The sequence below is a fragment of the Gigantopelta aegis genome, chromosome 6 (assembly GCF_016097555.1).
Source record: "Gigantopelta aegis isolate Gae_Host chromosome 6, Gae_host_genome, whole genome shotgun sequence".
NCBI lineage: Eukaryota > Metazoa > Mollusca > Gastropoda > Neomphalida > Peltospiridae > Gigantopelta > Gigantopelta aegis.
The window spans coordinates 95,062,892-95,087,507 of record NC_054704.1 but is presented as its reverse complement, the minus strand read 5'-3'; the positions used below and the strand labels follow the sequence as shown (position 1 = coordinate 95,087,507).

Genomic DNA, 24,616 nt, shown 5'->3' with positions numbered 1-24,616 from the left:
AGGGGCACTTTTTTTTTTAATTCACAATAATGTACATGTATGTAATTACAAACAATTAAAACATTTGTAAATAGGTCATTAAGTGACAACATTTCTATTGTTATGGTGAATGAAAGATGGTTACCGTATATATCTTTGCCTGTATGTGGATTTCAGCTATAAGTCCCGAAGTTCAAGTTCTAAAAACTTCTCTTTTTATTGACCAATATGAATAATACTGAGTCTATACCTGATAGTGAGTAGTCATTTCTATGAATATTAACGAGTCTGTACCTGATAATGAGTAGTCATTTCTATGAATATTAATGAGAGTTTGTACCTGATAGTGAATAGTCATTTCTATGAATATTAATGAGTCTGTACCTGATAATGAGTAGTCATTTCTATGAATATTAATGAGAGTTTGTACCTGATAGTGAATAGTCATTTCTATGAATATTAATGAGAGTTTATACCTGATAGTGAGTTGTCATTTCTATGAATATTAATGAGAGTTTATACCTGATAGTGAGTTGTCATTTCTATGAATATTAATGAGAGTTTATACCTGATAGTGAGTTGTCATTTCTATGAATATTAATGAGTCTGTACCTGATAGTGAGTAGTCATTTCTTCGACTTTCACTGTCACGTATTAGATAAGCTCCATGCTCATTTTCAGGAGACAATAATTTCTTTTCAGCTTCTACTCTCTTGATTTTCCCAAAATACCACCTGAAAACAAAAACAAAAATCTTTATAGTACACACATATAAAAATAAAGAAAATATTATTTGTAACAGCATAACTATATGTATAACTAAAGAACACGCTAAATAAACAAATAAAAAACTAATTAACTAACTAACTACATGTAACTTTGTAACTCCCCATTTATTTACCAACTACAGTAAAGTATTTATAACGAACCGTAAGGGACCATGCTAGTTAATTTGTTATAGCAGTAGTTTGTTGTACACATTTGCACAAGTTGGTTATTAATGTATAGGAACATAAAACGGGACTTTACAATGAGTTTGTTCTATGTAGTAGTTCGTTCTAAGCATGTTCGTTATAACTGTACTTTACTGTAAATGTATTTGAAAAATTATAAACTGTTACAAATATACTACATACATGTACATGTAAACTTTATGTACTGATACCCGATACATATTTTTGGTGGTTGCAAGTACAAACACAACAAAAACTTGCCTTTGTATAATGTACAAAGTATATACATGCAAGTACAACCTCCGATGGTAGTATGCTGCATAAGAGAAAAAATAATCATACCTTCAGATTAGGGACCATCTCAAAATTCATATGATGCCAAAACAGAAGAAACAGTTTAGTCTGTCTTGAGACCCCCCCCCCCCCCCCCCAAAAAAAAATAAAGACTAAATAAGATTATGTTTTGGCATCATCATTTATTTCAGATGAAAACGTCACTACTTGTACATTATGTATTTATATAGAAATGCAGAATACATGTAGGGCATACTAGTAATAAAATGTTTCTATTTCATGTATTTGTTTCTTGTTTGCCTTATTTGTCATAAAGTTGTCAATTTTAACCCTAGAGCGCTGCCCGTATCAAATATGACACGCAAAACTATATATAAATTAGGTTAATTAAAAGTAACATATAAAACAAGGTTTGTTCATTTAGCATGAAATTATTCACAAAGGCCTGATGTGTCATATTCGATACGGAACAGGCATACCCTCTATCATGTTTTTACAAAACTAGTATCTACAGATAGCTGTAATGGTGGATGAAGACGTGCAGATTCGAACAAAAATTTGATGAAGAAATGTTACGCACAAAAAGCGACACTTGTCTCGGCATTTATAATTTAAATAACAATGCTGTGTACAATGAAGAATGAATCGCGAGTTCTAATTGGCTGTCAGGGGAGGTGGTGTAATTGTCTGATTGGCTGGATGGTACCTGACACACACACAGAAAACAGAGTTCCTGTTCCTGAGGAATGCCTGCTTAGTTTTTCTGCTGTTCTTGGAAAACGATAATTTCTGAAGGTTTTTAATCTTGATGCCAACTTAAATTTCAAAGACGAAATGGCAAGTGCAAAATTATTAACCCCCTCCCCCCAGACGAAACCATTTCGTCTTTTTTGGCATCATATGAATTTGAGATGGTCCCTTACATGTACTTATAAATGTATCACCAAAAACCTCAACATTAAAGGGGGAGCTATCACTCTCAATTACTTCCCATCACAACCAAGACTAGTTCAAGGGGAGTAATATTTAGCTCCCATTAGCAAATTAATTTATATAGTATCAAGCACAGTAATATTTTAAATGACTTCCCATAATCTGTTTAGGGAACAATTAATCACTCCCCTCAATTTTTCAACAGTAAAGTCTATCACATAAATATTATTATATATATACATGTATGTACATATATTTATAAATGCATATTAAACTTATTTCAAGAAAATTACATTTATATATTAATTTAAAATATAAATAAATGTGTTTCACACCCTACACATTTAATATAAATTATACAATTTAAATCAATTTCATACACCAAATGATTAATAATTACCACAGTGAATCACTTTTCTTGAATTGCAATGAAAGTCGTCGCAGACAGCTTAATTTACGTGGCATAACAGAAAACCCTTCAAGGTAAAGAACCACATTAATAAGTCAAGCAGGACTGCTTGTACATTTGTAACTTTCCGCGTAAAAGTGATATCAGTCCAAAATAAAAGCTGACGGAGGAAAGGTCAACAGAGCTGGAGTTCAATCAAACAGAAGACAAGAAGCTGACAGTGTGGACACCGCTTGTAAACAAACTGAGAAAATACATGCAGTCGGGTTACAGGAAACGCATACAAAAAAAAAACAATCTCCTGCAACCTGACACTGGGTTTCATGGTGTGAAGACGATTACGAAGGAAAAGTGAAAACAAATTGACAGCTCATTAGTCCATGATATATCTAATACTGCAATCTCATATTATGGGCATAATGCATCATGCAGTTAAATGATGAGGTGGATATGAAATGCACAGTAAGAACAAATTACAAGAACATGTACTGGAACCAATAAGTTTCTTAAACAAATATTAGTAGTTAAGACAGGGTATGAACAATGAATGACAGTTTAAAAGAGACCTCATGAAAAAGGAAAACTGGTTATTGAGTGTTAGACAAAGGTACTTGAATTTATAAATGTTTTGTGGTGAAATTTATTCACAATCATGTATGAATAAAAATAATATATAAATACCTAGGCTGTGAATTTAGCAGGATTCCTCATGGTTTACGAATCCCAAATTTTGGGTCAGAACTGTCACAGTATCACAAAATATAGATATAACATCATTTTACAACTCCAGTAGAATGTTAAAACAAAATTATCAAATTCAATGCTTGCTAAATATATATTGAAAAAAAAAAAAAGATAATGTAGCAAAACCTTTGCATTACACAATTGTAAACATCAAGTAATGTATTTTAAAAAGTAAAGGAACACTTTTCAGTACTGACTTCATGTTATCTTTATTATCTGCATACAATGTAGTAGCCCCATTAAATGTTGTCTGTTTAAGGAAAACATTTATGTACAAGCATGGACATTCCTTGTAAATATTTGTTTTAAATTGCTGAGGCATGACAGGCTTGCACTCAGGAATATGATTCAGAATCCAAACCCCAATTAAATGTTATTTCCATTTTACAAGGACAACCATTTAAAACTCGGTCTCATCAGCTAATCAATATGTCAAAGCCAAATCCAAACTTAGAGCTCAACACAATACACACATGGACCTGTACTTGTTTAACAGGAACTCGGTGAACAAATATTGTGTAAAAGGAGGCTCCTGCATTAACCTTGAATATATACATACAAACTACACATTTGTACATCTATGTGTATATATATACATGTATGTACTTATATAATTGCATGAAGATTCATGAAGGGTTTAAAAACAGATTCATGATCAAACACTTACATTTAAAATTATGCACATGTATAAAAGTGCTTTGTACAGTCACTGCAATAATTAACCTCTGTGATACAGTGATAGTAATATACAATTGTATATACATGTACAAGTCTATAAATTATAATTATGCAAATGTTTAATAAAAGTGTGACTTTAAAAACATCATTCCTTTAAAACCAGGGTTTTATTTCTAAAATTTGACTTGATGCCCATGGCTTTGATTTTGGGAACTGTATTGTGGTCTTTCAAAAAAAAAAAAGAGAGGAATTTTTAGTTTCATTTAAAAAACATCTTGTTAAGCCAAGTTAAAATTTTAAAAGGTAATAAACTGACGATCAAAAGAAAGTATACCAATTATTTTTATTATAAATAAACACAATACACATTCATGGAAGGTTAGATAGGTTCCAGTATTGTTTGTTATAATGCAATCAATGACAAATAGTCGCACATTGCTGCATTTGGGTGATGCCGCACGTGCAAAATGAGTTTATTCATCAAATAAATACTGCACGAGAAACATGATACTCGTGCACATAAGGGTATAAAAAAGGGTGCCATTGCTTAGAACATGCCTCAGTCAACAGTAAAACACCAGAGAACATGGCAAGGCTAACTGCTGAAGAAAGAGAGAGACAGCTATTGGTATGGTGCAGGTGGGTGCGAGTTATGCCCATGTGGCAAGAATCCTGAATTGCACAAAACTGACGATCACCAGGTTGATACAGCATTACAGGGTGACTGGCAGGACTGCAGACAGACCACGAAGTGGAAGACCCCGCGTCACAACAGCCAACGAGGACCGCCATCTCCGCATCTTACACTTACGTAACAGATTCCTCACTGTGATGTCATCTGCAGTGACTGGCCTTGGACATGTCATCAGTCGTCACATTGTACATCGTCGACTACGACAGCATGGTATCAGGGCCTATCGACCATTCAGAGGGATGACATTGACGAGGCAACATCGACTTCGAATTTTACGTTGGGCACATTAGTTTCAACATTGGCAACATCGAACTAGCAATGTGTACTCTTTTCTGATGAGAGCAGGTTCCAGTTATTCAGAGCTGACGACAGGACTCGGATATACCGACGTGCAGGAGAGAGAACAGCTCCGTGCTGTGTTCAGGAGACTGAACCATTTGGTGGTGGATCTGTGATGGTTTGGGGCGGTATCTGTGGCCAACAGCGGACAGACCTGATTGTCAATGACGGAAATCTTAACGCACACCGTTACATCAACCAGATTTTACGTCCCGTCCTGTTACCGTTCTTGCAACACCATCCTAGACTCTTGTTTCAACAGGACAATGCCAGACCTCACACAGCTCATGTAGTGTAACAGTTCTTCACCACAAACAACGTCAATGTTTTGCCATGGCCAGCCCGTTCACCTGACCTGTCACCGATAGAACATTTGTGGGATCATCTTGGCCAGCGAATTCTGTGGGATCATCTTGGCCAGCGAATTCTGTGGGATCATCTTGGCCAGTGAATTCGACGTCATCCTAACTCTCCAATGAACAGGGATCAGTTGGTACAGGCACTGAGGCAGGAGTGGAGGGCAATACCTGATGTCATCATTAAGCACTTAACAAATTCTGTCCGATGCCGGGTCCATGCTTGCATACTTGCCCATGGTGGACATACACGCTATTGAAACATGTTCTTTGTGGTCAAATTTATTCACCTTCGTTATGAGTGGTCCTTTATGAAATCGCACAGTTTTCACTCCTAGTGCTGTTGTGTACTGTGATATTATCATTTTATGGGTTTTATTGAGTATACTCGTGTTTATTTATTGCCAAATTATTATACTTTCAGAATATAACATTTGCATCAACTTGTGTTTTGTGTTGTTTTTAATACTTTGAAAAAATAATTTGTATACTTTCTTTTGATCGTCAGTTTATTATACATACAAATACTCGTATCTATTCAAAATATCTATTTTGCGTTATGAAATGTTATTGGGGCGAGAAAGAGTGTTTGTCAAATGTTTCATATTATTTTCAAAATCTATCTATATAATAATACAAAATTGAAACTATTTACTCCAAAATTGGGAATAAAAAATAACACTGCCTTTGGGAATGGTGCCAATTATTGGAGTCTAGATCAAAACATCTACATGTAGGTAATAAAACCCTGAAAGCAATTACTAGTCCAAGTTGTCCACTGAGGTAATCTTACTTTATTATATAATATTTAGTGAAATGTCTTAAAATATCAGTGAAATAAAAGTGTTATCAGTCACTCAGTGACGATAACACATTTTAGAGTGAAAATTTCACTATTTCATGCTAAAATGTTTTATCGTCACTGTATAAAGTGTTATCTTCAGTGTAAGAAAGTCGGAACTATTTTGCTGCTGGCATTTTAAAAATAAAGGTAAATTGCTATAAGTATATAATAAATAGAAAAGTTCATTGTTTTTGTCAATATCAGCTGTCTACATCCAATTTGGACTAAGTATTTATCAGAAAACGACCAAATAGCAGACATTATACTCAAGTATATTGCTGGTGTAAAGCTCAGTATTTACACTGGGAGACCACTAAACAAAGAGATGTGACAAGTAACACAGAGCTATTATATCAATACTAAAAACTATGCACAACAGTGCTGATAAAAAATAGTCAATCAGGCTGTGAAATTCAGCAGGATACCATGCTTCCACGAATGTCGAGTTGGAACTGTACGATTATGAGATGGAATCCTAAGATATTTATTTACCATTAAATGATTATGGCGGGACCCTAAACAATTTCCTGATTTCAACACCAATTTTTCACTAAATACAATGAAACTTGTCTAAACCAAACCCTGAACAAACTGGAATTCTATTTTTAAAATGGCCAACTTTCATGGTCCAAAATTTTTGTAAATTCTAAAACTAAACCCTCCAAACACCAGATCCTGTCTAAATCGGATAAATATTAACTCCATGGTATGATCCGGTTTATACAGGTATTACTGTAGGTAGTACTAAACCAAATAACTTCCGGCTGGGTCAAAGTTCGAGGTACACCGAACTTTTGATAGAGAAGTTAACACCACAAGTCCTGTGATTGATGATAAATGTGTGTGTTGGTTGTAAAAAAAAAATATTTCATCTTGGCAAAAAATGTATAAAATGTTATTTTATCTAGTACCACTGTGCCAAATAAGGTTTTTCTTGAAACCTGTAAAAATAAAAGTACTCAAATTTTGTGCAAAACGAGTAGTGTTGTAAAAACCAAAATGAGCCATGAAAGGTACCATTTTCTTCAGTTAATACTTTGAGGTAGGGGTTGTAGTACTGATATTTATGGGTCATAGTTTGGTTGATATACTGCATATAGTGTTTTTAAATACAAAACATTAACATGGTTGTCTATGGGATTTTATTTGGCATAGTACAACCTGTATAACCAAGGATATTGTTCATTAATATTATATTTTAAAATATAAAACATACAGGTACACAGCATTGGACTCATGCTTATTAATTTATTATGCTAGCTATGCTAAGATAGTTATATATATATATTACAAACTTTCCGAATTTATACGATTTACTGTATTCTGATTGGCTGACGTCACTAAAAAACCAAGCATTATCCTTCCATAAACCTCATAAAAATACGTCATCACGGAAGACTTCCGAACTGATTCACGATGAGAACAGACGTGTCGCCTTGTACTCTCGAGTTGCCCCCCCACCTGGGGGGACTCTTATGCAGTTATGGAAAACTTTTGGAGTATCGCGTCTCGTACACTGGGTCACGGGCTTCCGTGACTTTGGTGTACGGTGACGCGATCGTACCGACGAAGAAGAGGAGATGGAGGAAGAGGAAAAGCTCGCCAGGAACGGCACGGGGCGGGGGGGGGGGGGGGGGGGGGACCAAAGCTGGCGGCTGAACCGCCAGCGGTGGTCCCTTCTGCGACGCCGCCCCTAGCCCAGCCCTGCGGGAACCGTCGACCACCGACTCAACACCGCAATGTGTAAGACACCCCCCGACGACCCTCCATCGCCGACCGTCACGCGGCCCAGATTTAACCAAATTTAAAGAGTAGTATTTTCTTTATTAATTATATTAATTATAGATGTGCATCAAAATTTTAAAGGCCCACTATTTAATTTTTGGATGTAAATTTCAAAATTGTCCCCTTAATTTTGTTCTGTCCCGGAGCAAGTCACTGGCTATCCAGAAACAGGCCCCGGGACGGACATGCTCGAAACTCTAGTGGTATATGAGCATGTTAAAATTATTCGCACTCGCACTCACGGAAGACCAAGATCGATTGGAACTATTTTTAGCTGGATGGGCGAGAAGCTCAATGACCCAGTTCGGTGATCGTTTTAAAAATAGAACAAGGAAGTGACCTGTTTTCTCGATTAAAAAAATAAGGGAAACTGGATGAGATATTCATGTTATAAATAAAATAAAATTACAATATATTTTTTATTTGTTTTTATTCTGTTAAAAAAAAAAAAACCAAAACATCAAATAGTATGTATACATGTATTCCTACGCTTATTTATAGAACATGGTTGACGGTAAGAACGAAAGAAATTATTTTTGAGTGTTTTAAGGTATACTTCTTGTACTGTTTGTAATTATAAGAATTGTTTCTCATTTTTTAGGAATTTATCGATGTATAAAAGTCACAAATGTAGTATAAAATCGCTTCGCTACGCTACGCGATTTTATACCATTTGTGACTTTTATACATCGATAAATTCCTAAAAAATGAGAAACAATTCTTATATATATAAATATATAAAAAACTTTTTATATAAATATATATATAAACGTTTATAAACATTTATCATGGGGAATAACACATTTCCAGATCACTAGGACATCTGTGTTTGCACAGTCTATTAGCTTTTATGTTGATATACATACAGTTTATGCACACCCACAATGAATCATTTTGACACTTAACAATAAGAAAAGAAACGCTCAAACCATGGACAACAGAAGCAATGAACAATGGCAATTACTTTTGAATAGACTGACTTGTCAACTGAAATTGACAAGGGGAAATGGCCTATTTTGAATTTATAGGGATTTATTCATATTCATATACATATATATACCTACATACCAGCTAATAAATTATACTGTTTTAATTAATGTACATGCAGTGGTGCAGCATGGGTTGCCAGCACCCGGGGCAAGGCAAGTATTGGGCCCCCTAACCAGTGGACTATTAGCACTTTCTGAGTCACTTCCACCAGTCCAGAATTTGGCCCCGGTGGTCCCACCCACGTCAATGTGTACATGTATAACTGTAAGAAAATATAATAGCAATTTAAGGTATTACTGTTACCAGACCAAGATATGTATTTATGTCAGACACTGCATCTGCCATATGCACTAACAGTAACATTACACCATTACAGGTGCATTTATTATATATATATATATATATATATATATATATATATATATATATATATATATATATATATATATATGTACAAGTACATCATATAACAGATATATGAATCATGGTTTGTTGATTAGTATATATACAATTTTGAAGAATGAGAGTTCATTTATACTTTTATATGTACAGGTATCCACTAATTTTAACTGAACTCTGTGTTCTTTATTCAATAGGTACAAATGGTAGGCCCTACCTATAGATTTTATACTAATCTATGTATATAAATTATAATACAAAGCATGTCTCATTCTGCACATCTTTCATACACACAAGTATTCAGCTATTGTAATGCAACAGTATATATCTATTCTGTAGTTCCACTTTCTATTAATAGACACAAAAAAATCAATGTACATTACAGACAATGCCACAGGTGAGTGACAGAATGACTCACAAACCAGTTTGAGCTGTCGCACAGACTTGTTCAGTGTTCGAGATTAACGGTATCCCGATATCCCGGGGATACTAAAATTTAATTTTGGATGCCAGACTTCAAGTACCTAGTATCCCACCTGGATACCATATAATACTAAATTCTCAGGTGGGATACCAGATTTTGAAATGTTAGTATCCAACTGGGATACTGGCCAAAATGTTTAATCTCGAACACTGTTGTTGAAAACTCGAGATTTCAAAATCAATGTCTTACATGAGCATGTACATGATACACTAGTGTCTGATCACAAGTTCCTGTTCAGTGTTCTCGCTGCTCCATTTAAGCGGGCCGCCCTCCTTTCACGTTCTCCGCCCTCCTTTATTTTTCTGTGCCCCTCTTTATTTTCCAGCACCCTACTATATTTTCCAGCACCTATCTCCACTATTTCCAAATGCACACTCTTCTTACACACATGTAAAAACCCAAAAATGATCAGTCTGTACAATGGACATCAAAGGAAACAAGCCGTGTTGTGTACGAAAAACCACCTGACGAAACATTTACGACAGTTATCGTAACATAATTTAATAGTATTTTTAACAGCCTCTATTTTGTCCCATACCTGTATCCATTTGTGTGTTTAATACAAATAATAAAAGTTATATTTTATTGGAGCAATGAAAACATTTTTATTTTTTATTGATTCGGCAATCTCCGACTAAAAAAACCCACTTATTTGGCGCCACATTTGTCACGTGATCAGAACGGTCACTCTATCTTTTGTTTCCACTAACTGTCGTCTGATATTTTGTCCTCAGTTACAGATATAATTGATTGTAACTGACAATTTTTACTTTTTGTCATTTCTGTCATTCTGTTTATTCTGTAGTTCTTGTAACATATTGTAAACGTTTCATTTTGGGGGGTATCACCGCTTATAAAATCAACGGAAGTGGTAGTGTTTGGCATTAGAATAATTCATCTTGGGTACCAAATAATATATACACCGCCACTACAAAAACTAAACTACTTTTTATCAGCTGGCGATAATTATTTTATCACAGCGATCGATTCATTCGATGAAGATGGGAATAAAAAATTAAAAAATCGACATTAGGGGATCACACAAATGTCTTTTTTGTTTTTCGTATATCTTGAAATCTTTATTAAAATAATATTAAAACTTTGATCGGTAAAGACGAGTCTGCTTGTATTTCGTATAAATTTTTTGCTTTTTGCTTTTTTTTTTGAAGGGTGTGGTGCTGCGCGGCTGCCCTCCTTTAATTTTCACCCAGTGAGAACACTGCTGTTCATAAGGATATAGCAAGCACTGAATTGCTTGATTATCCTGAAAGGGCATAAGCAACAAAATAGGTCCAGAGAAGGTGGTTATTGCAAAAGATTTAGACCCACAGAATTTGGAATGAGGCATTGATGTGCTAGAATGCTGCACATTACTAGTACTAGAACATGTATGTATGTACATGTATGTCAGGAAACACTGTTCAATGGCACGTCGCAAGTTGTTACACAAGTTTCAAAGATCGCTATACAATTCTGTGATGTTAATTTCCAGCGAGACATTTTAAAATAGCTTCGTTCAATACATGTTCTTACCACCACAGGGAACATTTTGTGCAATATCGCATCACGATTTGCTACGCAAGTTTCAGAGATCGCTATACAATTTCAAAAACAAAACATTCCATGCACCATATAACCAGTATAATAAACGTACCCGGTAATTAGAAAGAGTTGTTATTTCACTTAGATGTTACTGTAAAGTTAGAAAGTTTGTTTTGTTTAACGACATCGCTAGTGCACATTGATTAATTAATCATCGGCTAATGGACGTCAAACATTTGGTAACTCTGACATGTCTTAGAGACGAAACCCACTACATTTTTCCATTAGTAGCAAGGGATCTTTTATATATATGCACTTTACAAGACAGGAAAGCACATACCACGGCCGTTGACCAGTTGTGGTACACTGGTTGGAACGAGAAAAACCCCAATCAGTTTAACTGATCCACTGAGGTGGTTTGATCCTGCGATGCAAGCACCTCAGGCGAGCATTCAACCAACTAAGCTAAATCCCACCCATGTTACTATAAAGTCATTTATTACAGGAACACTGCCACTTGAGAAACAAGTGAAAACCTAGTATTGAGAACTACAATTTTGTTCCGAATAAAGCATCGGTTGCATGAAAACTAGATGTCATAACCAGTGTTTCTGCCAGAAATAATTTTTGGGGTATGGCGCTATGGAACTGAATGCAACTACAGTCAACGGGATATGGTGGCCTCCCCCAGAATGATAATGGGGGTTACGTTTAGGGTTAGGGTTAGGGTTAGGGTTAAGAAAATCATACATAACTAGCGATAAGAATAAATTAATTTTGTCAAAAGGTTAACTTAAAAAAATTTTAATCTGCAAACAAATTTGCGTATGGCGCCATACCCATGTTACCCTCTGGCAGAAACCTTGATTTATAACGGATACGTGGCCTGGCCTGACCTAATGCTCATGACTCATGGGCTATATTCTAGATCTGCAACGATTCACTCACATATTTGATGCATGCACCAAAAACAGGCTATCCGCAATATGTATTCATTATTCAGTTTTTGTTTTTTTTATATATAACATTGACATTCCAAAGTTTAATGTTAAACACATCCAGACTTTCTGCCAGAGTTTCTACCAGAGGATAAAATGGGTATGGTGTCGTGCCCAATTTGTTTTGCAGACTTTATTTGTTTAAATTGACCGTTTGACAAAATTAATGACTCTTATCATTACTGTATAATTTTCTTAACACTAACCCTAAACCAAACCCATTTTTTTTCTGGTGGAAGACCCAATAAATTGCAGTTGCAGTCAGCACACACATTGTAAATATTAAATTTCAATGCGCCATACACAAAAAATTCTTTCTGGCAGAAACGTTGGCCTTCTACTATTTAAATACTATTTTTGACTTATGTTCACTGGTGGTGTGCTTCATTCAGCAAGTCAATACTACAGTATTGGTAGATTCACTGTAATTATTGGTATTTGTGAATATTTATTCGTATTCGAGACCCCATATTCGTGATATGTATCGTATTCGCCACTTGGTTTATTCGTTGCAGCTCTACTGTATTCGATCAATGGAACATCACTAGTAGGCAGCAAATGCCATTCAAAATGCACAATATGGTTTTTCATAATTAGTTTCACAAGCAGTTTTAACTCAGCCTTACTTTTTTTCAATGGAAATAATTCCATATTCTCCCCTCCATTAGGGTACTGAATCAACATAATTAACTCTATGTTATATCAAGCATTACATCTAAGGTGCATGTTTAAACTTTAAAAAAATATATTTTGTAAATTTGTTAGGACTAGGAGGGGGAAATAAGGAAGTCTTGCCTTTTCAATATGTACATTTGTGACATATATCACTAGTTCTCGAAAACCATCCCAATTCGAAAACCATACTTTTTTCAATATGAAACCACTGATGGTACTGGTACCGGTAGGATACATGATACACCCATTTAAAGTAGGTCATGGTGACCTAGTTATGGTATGCAACACACTGCCAGTCAAAGTTGTACTTGCAGGCAAGTATTGATAATATATATATATATATATATATGAATTAACATGTATATATGGAAGATATGGCCCAGACAAGGGTTTCCTTTAATGTGCAGTATCTAATGTATGAAATGTAGGTCACAGTGACCTAGTTACTGCATGCAACACACCACCATCCCAAGTTGTACTTGCATGCAGGGTCTGATGATATTATATGAATTGATAAGGAAGATATGGCCCGGACAAGGATATCCTTTAATGTGCAGTAATGTGTGAAAAGTAGGTCATGAGCTTAAGGGTGTTAACTTTAAGCTATAATAAAAACTTAGTTTAACAGATAATTCAGAAATTTTCACACCCATGGACCAAATACCACGGAATGGCCCATGTATGGTTCGATGATCATATATGAATTCATAGAAAATAAATGCTCCAGAAAGTAAACGTTTACAGACAAATGGACAAATAAAAAATACCATACCATGATATGACGTGTGAATGACAGGAATTATTTATGTACATTATAATGAATTATTACGGTAGTTATGCTGCATTCTATAATCCTACACTTTCCAGACAGTTCGTCCTCTGGACGTTTCATCCACCGTACAATTCGTCCACGTACAATTCTTCCATCCACCTCGGATAATTCGTCCACTCGATTACAACATTTAGACCAATAAATCTAAAATGATACTTCTTAGCCATTGAAATTGTCAGTTATTTTCGTTTTGTGGTGAATTACTATAGTATATGAAACAAACTAAATTTTAGTGGCACTATCAACTAATGATTGTCCATTATAATACTTTGTTGATATGTTGTTATTCAAATTGCTCTTCAATTACACCTAAAATTTTGACATACTACTTAGAAAACAAAGCTAGTAACTAAACTAAAATTTCGTCATTTATGTCAAAAATGCCATAACGTGATGTCATTCGAAGTAACCAACCAATAAACAACGATATTATCTCCATTTCGCTACCAAGTTCCAGCCAAGTTCTAAATTAACTATAAAAATTACAGTGGACAAATTGTCCAAGAACAATTTTTGGTTGTGGACGAATCGTCTCGAGTTCAACAGTGGATGAATTTTTAGTGGACAAATCGTCTGTGGACAAAACGTCCAGAGGACGAATCATCTGCATCCAAATCCTACTGCATACCACTTCAATGCATAACCCAATATGTGAAAAATAAGACTTGTAACCGATATAATAAATGACTGCAAAACGATTTTAATGATGTATTCCAGTCGAAGCTGCTAACAGTCTTGTCCAATTAATTCAGTTAAAACCATGTGATTCACTTCAACTACTGTACCAATCTAATTAAAATTAGCTCCACTATTACATGTGGATCTAACAGCAGCCAGTTGGAGCTCATGTCCAGTTGACCTTTCATTTGACCAATCAAAACCTTACTTGCAAAATTATGCCAGTGATTTGAAAAGAATTTGAAAACATTTGGGATTATGCCAAGGATATACGAAATGATTCAGGTGAATTACGAAATATGCCAGAAACTAATTGCAATATAAAAATTTATATAAAATTTGTTTCAAGACGAAAAAAAACCTGTGATGGTACATCTTCAGGAAAACTTTGAATTTCCTACGAATACAGCGTCCATTACTGCTCATTGCCTTTGTTTTTAAAATATATTTTATTTTGATTCATGAGCACACTTAGACCCAGTGATTTTCCGCGATCGCGAAAAACGGACGGAATTCCCGGAATTCCCATCGTGAAACGGAATTTACATTTGGAAACTGAATTACGATTTTCTGTAAAGTTAAAAAAAAATTAATACTATTTTACTATTGGCACACGCTGTAAAACTGACGATTGACCCGTGCGCAGTACTATTGACAAACGCTAGACTGGATTATGCGCTTCACGGTAAACCAAATGGTCACATTGGGAACCAATCAAATACTTCGCGAACGTTAGCAAAACGTTTGCTGGCTGAACTTGGGGCTGGTTTACTGCTTAGTCTGTTGCGCCTGCGCAGTTGGGACAGATTTTTTTCCAGGAGTAAGTTTTGCCAGCGGTTTGTCGCTAACGCACGTCTTGGAAGACAAATGTTTACGCTACACATTAAACCGAATGACCATTTCGGGAACCACCAGTCAAAATATGTTTGCAAACGTTTAGCAAAAAACAGCTGGCTGAAAGTTGCAATGTTACTTTATTTCCGCTGTGTCATGCGCATACTTCAATTTGCAGATGACTTTAGACTGTCAAAGAGATGATAAAATAAATGTTTACGTTTTGTGAACTCTAAGCCCCATTGAATAAAGCAGTGTACTTAATTGTTGAACAATCATGCTTTATGTAGTTATTATAATTGTAGCCTTTGCTCCCGATGTGATTTTTCGCTACTAATATGTAGGCTTAGGTTGATTTAATGACAAATAGCGATGCATGTCGATGCCAGTAAATTTTCGGACCCTTTAATTTGTCACAACTTGTGTTAGTTCAATTGTTAATTACATATTGTAGTCTGAAACGGAATTTACATAAACATGAAATGGAAAATAGCTTTTTTTTAACAACGGAAAACCACTGAGTCATACTTGTTCTATTCTTGGGCCAACAATTTCACCAACTATATGCATTACAAGCGGACTACATTGCACACTTCTGTGGTAACAGACTCCGGCCCAGACCATATTTCGAGCCCCGACAGTGAGACATCAGCCTTTTCCAGTTACTAAGTGTTAGCAGAACAGTTTTCAAGTAAACAGGGATGTACTGAAATTACTTACGGTTCAGATTCTAGGCTTCTTAGTTTTGCCACGTAATTCGATGGTATATATCCTTCTGCTTTTGTTGCTCGTGATTTTGCATACCACCAATCACCTTGAGTGTCATTTATAATTTCAAGATACTGTCCTTTCTTGAAACTCAAATCCTCATCCGTCCTGGCATCATAATCATACAAAGCTACAAAAATCTTTAAGTTGGACGACTGTGTATCCCCTGCTAAAGGTAGCGACTGCTCGGATTGATGCTGAGGGGACTGAGAAATGGGTGTGACTGAAGACTGATTGGCGTTCAGGACAGTGGAACTACCAGGTGTGGACACGCTTACCGCACCATTCTCCGATGAGGCTGCTTTAACCGTTCGAAGGGGTGTGGAATCGCCACCATTGTGAGTAGGGGATGGATTACCATTGCTTCCGAAGCAATTTCCCATCTTAACGGTAAAGTACAGACATTCATATAAATCCAGACATTTTCCTAAATCGAATATGGTGTCGATCATCTGAAAACATTACCAAATATATTTGTAAATACGTCAAAACCGAAAAGAATTGTACCGACATTATTAAAATTCATTATGATCTCAGACATAGCCGAACAACACACGTCTCTGCCACATTCGCGTAGAAATATGTTCCTCGGAAATGTGAAAATATATTCGTTTCTCTTTTAACACTTACTTTCTATATGACCAAACTAAATAAAATGTGTCCTTTGAAACAAAAGCTTTTATTAGCACAACCGTTTTAAGTAAAATGTTAATAAATAATTAATAATACATATTCTGTATTCGTGCGCATTAGTCAGTAGTTCGCAAATGACACCGAAAGTGTTTTGTTTTGAGAACGATGATTGGTTACAAGAGAAATCACTTGTGCGGTAGCAAATTTATATTTAAAAGCTGCAGTCCTATAATATATATACGGTTGTATATATATGTGTGTGTATGTGTATGTGTATGTGTATGTGTATGTATATGTATATGTATATGTATATGTATATGTATATGTATATGTATATGTATATGTATATGTATATGTATATGTATGTATGTATGTATGTATATATATATATATATATATATATATATATATATATATATATATATATATATATATATATATATTATATACGCATACACATACGCATACGCATACGCATACGTATACGCATACACATATACATATTATACATATACATATACATATACATATACATACGTACGTACGTATATATATATATACACACACACACACATACAACCTTAGCTTACAGATATTCATTTTGTCTGCAGTCGCTATAGACTTTTAGGTAGGCCTAAAGTGTGTAAAATGATTTCGAGGGTAGCTTTAGACAGTAATGTTTAAACCATTAATTAATATGACTTGCGTTTCAAAGGCGGGTGCATGTTTTAGGAAGGGGATTAAAACTAAAGGTAGGCGTACGTATTAGTCCATCAAGATAAACGTCTCCGACACAATGTTTATTATTGTGATTATTGTGATGTTTATTGCTGTGTCGGAGGTCCAATAAATGTCAAAATGTTAAAAAAAAACGGACCATAGATGTTTACCTTGGTGAGCTAGCCTACGTATAGGACTTACATATCTTCAGCGGTCGGTTGTTCAAACGTTAGTTAGCTTAGCCAATGGTTAACAGAATTACCAAAACCAGTTAGGCCTACTGTTACCCAATACAAACAATAATTGAAGAAAACATAATGTTGAAACTTGATTTAAAACAACCAAAAATATCCATACATAATTAAATCTAAAATGTATTGTTTATTTGTTAATTTAAAATATAATATTAGACTAACCCAGGGTCAATTTAACTGTTATGAACAACTGGGCCTATTATAGTATTTCCACAGATTTTTTCTAAGGACGGACTGCAACGTAAAAAAAAGAGCACCTAGAGTATTTCAAATTACACCATTTTCATTACATAAATCCCCATAACAAAAAATTATGAAAGTAATCGCATATCTAGGTCAAACACTGGATTTACTGGACACTTTGAAGCTTAAAGGTGGGCGGTCCGCACACTGGCATAGCCACAAAATACCCCACAAATCTCACCTCTTAACACGATTCATAGACAGTTTGGGTGCCCCCTAAAAACGGGGAGGGCAAAACCTAGCTACTCCAGCACACTCCGTTAGATCCATGCCTGAGGTTAAAGTAGCCTACAATAACATGCATTATAGATGAACAATTAAAACAAAATCCCAAACATCTAGCCAACCCATTTATTACACCTCATTCAGATTGTATACATTTCGATGCACCTATTCGATGTTCGGGGAGTTAGCATCTCCAGCACCCATATCCTGATCTACGTCTCCGTCAGACAGATCCATCCGTGCGTATTATGCAATTATTTAACAAGGTTTCTCAATGCCATGCGTTTTCCTCACCTCAGTTTTAAAAGTATAAAAATAACCTCAATTAAAAATCTAAGAGCGAAGCAATAAAATTCCGCTCCCCGTTAAATGTATTTCGACCAGCCAGTAATGCATTAATTGGGCTTGGCGTGATAGATAGTGTCCTACAACCATTCAGTGAATAAACATCAAGGACATATTTCTAAAATATACATTCTCGGCAACTGTTAGTTAGCTTGTATACTGTCCATATACATGTATGTGCTATCCCTTTCAAATCGTCTAGATCTAGACTATGTTCAGTAGCTATACATATATAATTAGTTTGTGTATTGTCCATACTTGGTATGTATTCAACCTACTGTTTCAACATCAATGAATCAATTCAGGCACATAGGAAGGATGTCTGGAGTGAGGCATAATCTCTAGTTGGGGGAAGGAGCGGTCATATCTTTACCTTTATTTATATAGAGTAGAACAAACGCCATACATTTTTGTCCTCTATTAGGAGCGGGAACAAGCGCACGGTGTCAACGATTCTGAGATAAACGGAACATGCAGTACCTGCGGGGTAATTACCGCCCCCCCCCCCCCCCCCCCCCGATTCGGGTTATACACTCAAAAAACACACACGCACATACGCACGCACGCACGCACGCACGCACACACATACACATACACGTACACGTACACACACACACACACACACACACACACACACACACACACACACTGAGCCTAGCGGTGCACTCATTATGGGTTGGAGCCGGTACTAGAATGAAAAATATCCCATTGCCTCAGGTGGGACACGAACACAGCCTACCAGTCTCAAGTCCGATGGCTATATCACCGAATCCGGTGAGCAATATTATATTTAAAAAACAAAACATTACGTGATAGGTCGTTAGATATCATTTATCTTACAGCTCATTGTTCTAAAACTTATCTAACGTAAGATGAATTTAAATGGGGTTTTTTTCAACTAAAACTTATTTTATATCAACTGATTGCAAGGCTGGATCCGTAAAGGGACAGTCTAAAAATTGCATAATGACCAACAATGTACACATGTATGTAGTTTTTCTCTTGTTGAAGGGAAAGATTTATAGGATATTACACGAGCTTCCATTCCGTAACAAGTTTATGTCCCGAAGGAAATAATGTTCAGTTGTCACGAACTTTAGCGAGTGACAATGAAAATTATTTCATGAGTGACATAAACATGATACAAAATGGTAGCGAGTTTAATATCCTATTTATTACCCATAATCGATCTTAATTTATATATGACTCAACTCGTGTGGTTGACGTTCTTGTAAGGTTGTAGTGCGCCGATCGGTGACTTCACGAAGTGTTACGTCCCACTTGGCGTTCTAGTGGGACGTATCACTTTGATATGTACTAAGATATGTTTTAACTATATGGGTAATAATATATAGTCAACAAATATACAACCAAATAATGTCCTTTACCGGCACTACTATTTGTACAAGTAAACATATGACGTCACAGTTTGAATTTGAATTGGATTACCAAATCGATAAATGATTGACTGCTATTTTAAGTTTTAAAAAATAAAGGATAGCCAGTGAAGATTTTCTACACATGTACATTTATTTTTTCACCTAGGATTCTCGAGGAAACTGCTGTCCTCGTCGAATAATAACACATAACAAATTTGATATTCTAGAGTTATGCAAAAATTATATGTGGGATCGATTAATCATTAAAGTATAGTTAAATATCACAATTACATGTCATATCTAAAATATGTGACACTTGCAACATTGATAATAATAATAATGCACCTTTAAGGGGACTAACCCTAGTTTCAGCCCATGAAAATTAACACTAAGTTTAGTTAATCTACAAACCTGTATCACATTTGGATAAAGTTACAATTGAGATAAACATGAGTCTGTGACTCTGAAATGGTGAAATGCCCTCTTAAAATGGACTAAAACTCGTCTCCATAACTTTTACCTCTCAGACGCACGTGCGTTTTTACAAATATGAGAAATGCATTTTGTGACATTAAAAACACCAGGATGACCAAAAAGACCTCGAATGTACGGAAATAGATAATCTAAACAATAAAATATAAGTAAAGTATGATTTCAGTTATTAGAAACGGCTCTAAGAGTAAAAAATATGCCTTAGTGTTTAAAAATTATGGTATGTCCCTTTAATAGTAACAGTATTTATTGTTTTGCCAGCCTTGTGTAGATTGTAAGTAGTTATGGATGTTTTCAGTACATTACTCTTTTTTTTTAAATCTAGATGTGCTTTATTTTTTCTTGAAGTTTTCCATTTTCCATTATATAATGGCCTTGCAACATCATTATAGTGGTATGTAACCTAATCTAACGCTCTTATTGGAGTTATGTCCCTTTAATGGCAGTATTTTTTACACTCTTAACACAAAAGAATTCCACTTCCATTTTATTACACGAGTTGTGCAAGTTCTTTATTATTATTGTTATTTTAATGTAGTGTGTCTTATTATGAACTTTTTAAAATTAAAATAACTGTACATCATGTCTACATCAATTAAATGTTATTATGAAGTACTTGGTGTTTCTCGTACTGCCGATAATGATGATTTGAAGAAAGCATATCGAAAACTTGCATTGAAATGGCATCCAGGTAAAATAATTTTAATATTTATAATTGAAATTGTACGGTATTCATTTCAAGACATTTAGGTTTTTCACAGATTTTTCAAATTATCTTCCAATGACAGTATATTCCAGCTGTCAAACGTCAAGTAAACCTATTTGTAGAGTTAGGTACCGCAGACCAAAAAACTATTTTAAACATTTCTTTTCTTTTATGGTCATAGTTTCATTAAAACTGTTGCTCTTATTGAAAAAACATGACTATATTATCCAAATGAAGAAAAATAAGGTCGTAGTAGCCTTGTACTTCTGTGACCAAACATGCCCGACATGACGATTTTTATTGTTGTTTACGTCCATTTTTGTAAATAAAAAAATAACTGAGAAATTTCTATTGTAAGCTTATAGATGTTACAAGCAGTTATTAATGTTGCATCTCTGAAAATTTCAAGTCAAAATATAAAGGGTTACTATTATTTCTGATAACATATGTATTCTTGGGGTAGGTTCGAAACTGCTCCAAAATTACAAAAAAACACAGACATCTTGGAATACGTAATTTAATGACATAATAATTTATGCAAATGTTACATCAGAATAACATTTTCAGTTCACATTTATTCACGCTTATACAATAATGTACATCCAGATCAGTAATAAAAAGGAAAACTTAAAGGTTTAGATCACAGATGGAAAGTGGATACACGTTACATGAAAAATAAGCTTCTTGTTTCAAAAAAAATAGAAGATATATATTTACCTAGACTCATAATAATATTGAATACTTGAAGATTTCAATAAAAGATGCAATAGAACTTATCATCTGTACTAGTCTTTTAACTCAAACCAGTAAAAACCTATCACACGACGAATGCCAATGCTTGGCCAATATGTTTAATAAATTTCTTACATAACTATTTACATACTTTACACCTTCAATGTCATTATTAGAAACAAAGCAATGTAAGTAGCCATATTTCACCTTTGAAAGGAATGTCCAAACACTCATAAAATATCAAAAAGGTAAATTTCTATCCAGGAAAAATATCCCCAAAACATATTTTAGCAGCTGAAACACTGACGGCATGAGACAGCAGTCACACGTGTGCTAAATAATTTACTAAATGCAGCTATGATTATTTTAGTTCAATAAAGTGCTGTATAAAGACAAATTCAAACAATGAATTATTATAAATATAACTATATACCACTTTGAATTATAATAACATTTTATGGCCAGATAGATCTACCAAATTTAGCATCCATGAAAGAGTATTAGTCTAAATTTGTCGATGAATTATTGTCACACACTTCCTTTCTGTTCCAGGTTCTGTCACAGTTGGAAACAGAAAACATAACCAGCATCAAGCTTGAAGTATAATTAAATCTACTGAAAGTTGTCTCATAACCATAGTGTACTCTCCCACTCCGTTTCCATTTCAGGTTTTTCCATAGACGCACAGAGACTACAAATTTCCTGGAATAAAGAAAAATAAGCATTATGACCATGACTATTTATTTTTTTGTTTCAAATATTGTAATTAGGTTGACATAATATTTGTAAATAGAAATATTCATTACATTAGATGAAACACCTTCAAATGTTTTTTTTATTTGTAGTTATTTTCACCTGTTCAAAAGGCTACCAATAGTGCCACCTCACATATGCCAATTTTAAGCAGAAACTTAATGTTCAGCAGAGTTCTTCATTAAAAAAAAAAATGATTACCAGCATTAATAGAATTAAATCGTGAGACATTAATTTTTTTCTTATTTATAAATAGACTGAGACTTCAATTGAGGATTTTATTGGAATGTGTACAACTATTTTGCACATAAATGTAAAGGTGCTAATGTTAGATACGGTAACTGTGAGAGTAACATACACTGTCATAATCTAATATTAAGTGTACTCCTTAGATCAGAACGTGTCATTGTGGGATCATCTGTTAGTCCTTAGCTGATGTGGAAGTATACTCAACTGTAATATTAATTATAACAAATTTTTAATAATTATTACAGAGAACATTTTGTTTTTAAAATTTTGATTAGTGACAGTGCTATCAATTTAAGAATTGATTAGCAACTACTATTTAATGTTTTAGCATTGTATAGCTATATTTGAAACTTGCAGAGTGGATCGCAGTGCTATACAAATGTTCACTGTATTAAATATACTAATCTCATTAACTTTACAGTTTAGTATCGATTAGCAGCAAGGGTTCTTTTATATGCACCATCCCACAGACAGGCTAGTACATACCATGGCCTTTGATATACCAGTCGTAGTGCACTGGCTGAAATGAGAAATAGCCCAATGGGCCCACCGACAGGGATTGATCCCACACCGACCGCGCATCGAGCAAACGCTTTACCACTGGACTACGTCTCGCCCCTTACTGATAAAAACCCCACATTTGGTTGATCAAAGATTCAAAATAAATCTCAACTTTACAATTGAGTTTTATTATTTTAACACAAAATTCTAAATGGAGCAAATATTTATTTAATTTCAAGCAAAACTCGTCCCAATGAATTTGTTAAATGTTGCATTATATACTAGTATTTTGTATTTTGACCATTATTTAAAAAAATGAATCAATACATTAGTTATTACAAAAATAATGTGTATTACCTTTAAACACCATCTAAAATCCTTACTTAAATTTTTTTAAATAGATAAAATTATAGTTTGAAGGGAGATAACACTTAACATGTGGTTATGGTATCTGCAACAAAGATTTTTAGGCTATGAGGGAACTAATGTGTCAGCACAAAATTGTTGAGCGTTTTAAGGATTGATTTGTTATATCGGACATGCCTAATTTTTGTACTTCAGACAAAAATCCTGACACAGCAGAAGAAGCGACTCAACAATTTCGTCTAGTACAGCAGGCATATGAGGTGCTGACTGACCCACAGGAGAGAGCTTGGTATGACAAACATCGAGAGGCTATCCTTCGTGGAGGTAATTCAACTGGGCTGTACAAAATATCTTAAAGTTTGTTATCATAGTCTGCGCTTAACATATTACTTAAGACTGACCCAGAATTGATCACATTTGAAGGTTAGGCAGGGGCAATTTAGTTTCATTTATAATTATTTGTGGCTTCTATCAAATTCAGATTGAAGCATGCTGTCCTGGACACACACCTCAGCTGTCTGTCTGTCCAAGTCAGTGGGTTAGTGGGAGAAATGTTAAGAGTAGTGACCTTACATCTACCCACTAATTCTGTAAACTTTGTTTCGATGGGAGCGGGACAGACAGTTCCAGGATGCGAATCCTGTACCTACCACTGTACCAGTTTTAAGTCTGATGGCTTAACCACGATACCACCATGAACAGTGGCATGGCGAAAACTGAAATTATTGTTAAAAATATGCTTGGTAGGTCTGCTGTACTTTGTCTATGCACAGTTGGTTTTTAAAAATGAAATTATATTTTGTTGTGATT

The 24,616-nt window shown here is 34.8% G+C and overlaps 2 protein-coding genes across 2 annotated transcripts in view; one reads left to right on the top strand and one right to left on the bottom strand.

Annotated features, from left to right (window-relative positions):
- LOC121376327 (tyrosine-protein kinase Src42A-like) overlaps positions 1–16,775 on the bottom strand; it is a 33,801-nt gene extending 17,026 nt beyond the window's left edge. The window contains exons 1-2 of the mRNA XM_041504171.1: positions 16,161–16,775; positions 592–713 (exon numbers count right to left, since the gene is read on the bottom strand). Coding sequence (XP_041360105.1) covers positions 592–713; positions 16,161–16,660 — 622 coding nt within the window. The 5' untranslated portion in view covers positions 16,661–16,775. The remainder of the gene's footprint in view (positions 1–591; positions 714–16,160) is intronic.
- Positions 16,776–20,973: 4,198 nt separating this feature from the next.
- LOC121375398 (dnaJ homolog subfamily C member 21-like) overlaps positions 20,974–24,616 on the top strand; it is a 28,195-nt gene continuing 24,552 nt past the window's right edge. Inside the window, exons 1-2 of the mRNA XM_041502828.1 lie at positions 20,974–21,190; positions 24,002–24,130. Coding sequence (XP_041358762.1) covers positions 21,082–21,190; positions 24,002–24,130 — 238 coding nt within the window. The 5' untranslated portion in view covers positions 20,974–21,081. The remainder of the gene's footprint in view (positions 21,191–24,001; positions 24,131–24,616) is intronic.